General features: G+C 36.8%; 1 protein-coding gene across 1 annotated transcript; it reads left to right on the top strand.

The window, feature by feature from the left end:
* The first annotated feature begins 1,736 nt into the window (after positions 1 to 1,736).
* LOC134612113 (olfactory receptor 6B1-like) lies at positions 1,737 to 2,694 on the top strand. Its single transcript, XM_063456490.1, has 2 exons — positions 1,737 to 2,164; positions 2,397 to 2,694. Exons 1-2 carry the CDS (start codon positions 1,737 to 1,739, stop codon positions 2,692 to 2,694), a joined length of 726 nt encoding a protein of 241 aa, XP_063312560.1.
* The last annotated feature ends 722 nt before the right edge of the window (positions 2,695 to 3,416 follow it).

The following is a 3,416-nucleotide window of genomic DNA, read 5'->3' as shown; positions in this document are numbered from 1 at the left end:
AGTGCTGGTTGCTATGGGGATAGACAATCAGCTGAACGGCAGAGGTGAGTAGGGGCTGGGAGTTTAAGTAGGGGACTTACTCCTCCCACAAATTCAGGCCTAATGGCCTTTCTACATATATATATATATATATATATTCATTGATATATATACTATACAAATATATTTGCCCTATATATAATAAATGTCCCCACATTATTTCAGCATCAGTGGGACTGCCTGACAATCCAAGCAGTCCCCCTGCAGGCAGCTGCATGACCAGCTATTGCGACCATGTGATTATTATTACATCACGATCACATGGCTCAGGAGGACCTGATTGGCCATCGGGGGACTGGGTTGTCCTCCAAATCGGAGAACTGCCGATCTCTGCGACAGGTAAGTATGGTGGAGCCGGAGGGCCGGCGATCCGCAAGGTGTACTATGCCTTAAAGCCCACTTGCTGCAGGGAGACATAGTACTCCCTGCAGCGTTAAGGGGTTAAATACAAAACTATCAAATCACTATACATTTCTCATCCAAAAGCACTGTATTAAAATAAATCTAATCTAAATAAACAACAATCTGTTTAAAATAAAATCTGATTTAAATAATAAAAAAAGCATTTTAAATTTTATTTTAGTAATCATTTATTTTTTCTCATCCTGCATAGAAGGGGGGGAGGCAGGCCAGTGCAAAGATAGTGGGCCTGCCTCTTCTGTTAGCTCTGTGGAGTTAATGAAAGTGGAAGACAACCTCCCCGGCTGTATGAGTGACAGTCAGGGAGGGGTTTCTGTCCCCAATTTTAAAAGTGCAGATTTCAATTGTCACAAATATGACAGACCAGCAGACACATGGATCATTTTAAATATACGATATAAACTAATCACCCTTCAAATCACATGGAAAGACACACAGTGTGAATGTATGGAATAGTTTTACCTATACAATACTCTTTTTAACTTTAAACAGAAAGCATTTCAGCAAGTTTTACGTGTCTGTAGTTCTTAATACAGTTGAAGTTCTTTATGTGTCTGTAGTGTTCCTATAATCAATAGTTCTATTGTTGGACAGGACTCTTAGGTTATTCTAGACAGAGATAAGGCAGTAAAGATAAGAGCTAAAAGCTAAAACAAACAAAATCTAAATTTGAAGACAGCCATTCATTGTAGAATTGTATGCAAATCAGACTCCATTTACATATTGTTACACTTTCCACCTATTTAAATGTAAATAAGATCATTTCACATGTCTTTTCATATTAGAAAGGTCACAGTAATACTCTTAAGCACAGCTATGGCAATCAATATTTTTTGTAGCAATTACAAAGTATAAATTTCCAAAATGATTGTTAATGTCCTCTACATCCAGTGAACACCATGTATAATCCAAGGACATAATAGTTACTTTTGTAGGATAACTAAAATATATGTTGATATAGATGTTAATCTTTATTACCATCGGTGAAGAGTTATCTTTATTATTGTGATCAGATTAATAGAACCATACCAATTTAATAAAAGTATATTTCCTAAATTTTTCCCAACAGCTCTTGTCCAATATGGAACTCGGTAAACTGGATGTGTTTACAGACTGAATGTGCCCCATGAAGTTTGGAAGAAAAAATGTATAAATTTTCTACATGATATTATCAAAATGCCATAACAATAATATTATTGTTAAATTGGTTCTCTTCTTAATCCACTTAATCAAACCTATTCACCAGAATATATTCATTAGATATCTCAGTCCCCAACATGTCTGTGGATAGCACCACACCAGTGAATCACACCTTCCTCACAGGCTTTGTTCTTTTGGGATTTCCAGTATCCAACGAGCCCTTACTTTTCTTGACTTTTCTGATGATCTATCTCTTGTCGTTAGCGTGTAACTTCCTCATTATAAGAACTGTCTGTCAGGACCCAAGGCTTCATAGCCCCATGTACTTTTTCATCTGTTCTTTCTCATTTCTGGAGATTTGTTATACTTCAGTCACCATGCCCAGACTGCTCAGAGACTTATTGTCACAGGACAAAATCATTAAAGTATCATATTGTGTATCCCAGTTTTATTTTCTTTTTGCCTTTGGTTCTACAGAAAATTTTTTGCTTTCTGCAATGGCCTATGATAGATATGTAGCTATTTGCAACCCCTTAAGATATATGAATATTGTAACCCATAAAGTGTGTGTGGTCTTTGTTTCAGGGTCTTGGGTTGGAGGCTTTCTAGCCCCTCTAATGCCAGCACTTTTTTTTTTCAAACTCCTTATTTTGTGGTTCTAATAAAATTGATCACTTCTATTGTGACTTCCCGCCTCTACTCCATCACTTTTGTGAAGTCAATGATATTTTCAAGATTGAAACTATTTTTTTTCTTTTGGCTTGTGTTGTTATCCTTGGCAATTTTGCTTTCATAAGCATGTCCTATGCACTTGTTATAGCAACTGTTTCTAAAATCCCTTCACCAAGCGGCAGAAGGAAGACTCTGTCTACTTGTGGTTCCCACTTCATGGTTGTCTGTATGTTCTATGGCTCTATCATTTTTATGTATGTCAGGTCTGACGTGAGAATTCCAACTAAAATTGATAAAGTTGTGTCATTGTTCTACTGTGTTGTAACGCCAACCTTGAACCCTATGATTTATGCACTAAGAAATAAAAATATGAAGGAGGCACTCAGAAGGAATGGGAAAATGCTATTTTTAAGACTGAATTAAAATTTGCGATAAATTAATGATTGTCTAAACAACACAAAAACATAAATGGCACATAACCAATTAGGAACACTAGTGTTGGGATGGGATTTACTTTTCTATTGGAAGATGTTTCTGAGTATCTACCACTATTTAAAAAATGAGGTATTTTATTTCCAAATCACCACCTTATTCTTCCTTCCGCTAACATTTATTAACCCCTTAACGACCGCTGACGGTTCAGGACCGTCAGCGGTAAAACGTGCGTTTGGACCGCTGACGGTCCTGAACCGTCATAACGGTTTTGGGCTACTTACCTGATCGCCGTCGGTCCCACGGCGGCGATCAGTGCTCCACCCGGTCCAGGGGGGTTGCCTGTCTGCCCAGGCAGTCCCCCTTCGGCAGATCAGGACCCCACGGCCATGTGATCACTCGATCACATGACCGCAATAGGTGTCCATGTGTCTGCCTGCAGGGGGACTGTCTGTGCTGACAGGCAGTCTCCCTGCAAGTGAAAAATCCAAAATAAAGTGTAAAAAAAAAATCTGTGTAAAAAAAAAAAAATAATATGTGTATATATATGCTATATATACATGTATTATATCTATATATACCTATATATAATATATGTATATATATCATATATATAATGTCACACTAAGTGTATTTTTATATTTATATATACGTATATAATTATAAAAATACACTTATATTTAAATTACACACGAATATATACAATATATATA

Source organism: Pelobates fuscus, chromosome 5 (assembly GCF_036172605.1).
Source record: "Pelobates fuscus isolate aPelFus1 chromosome 5, aPelFus1.pri, whole genome shotgun sequence".
NCBI lineage: Eukaryota > Metazoa > Chordata > Amphibia > Anura > Pelobatidae > Pelobates > Pelobates fuscus.
Note: the sequence above shows the minus strand (reverse complement) of the source record. Positions and strands in the feature narration are given on the sequence as shown.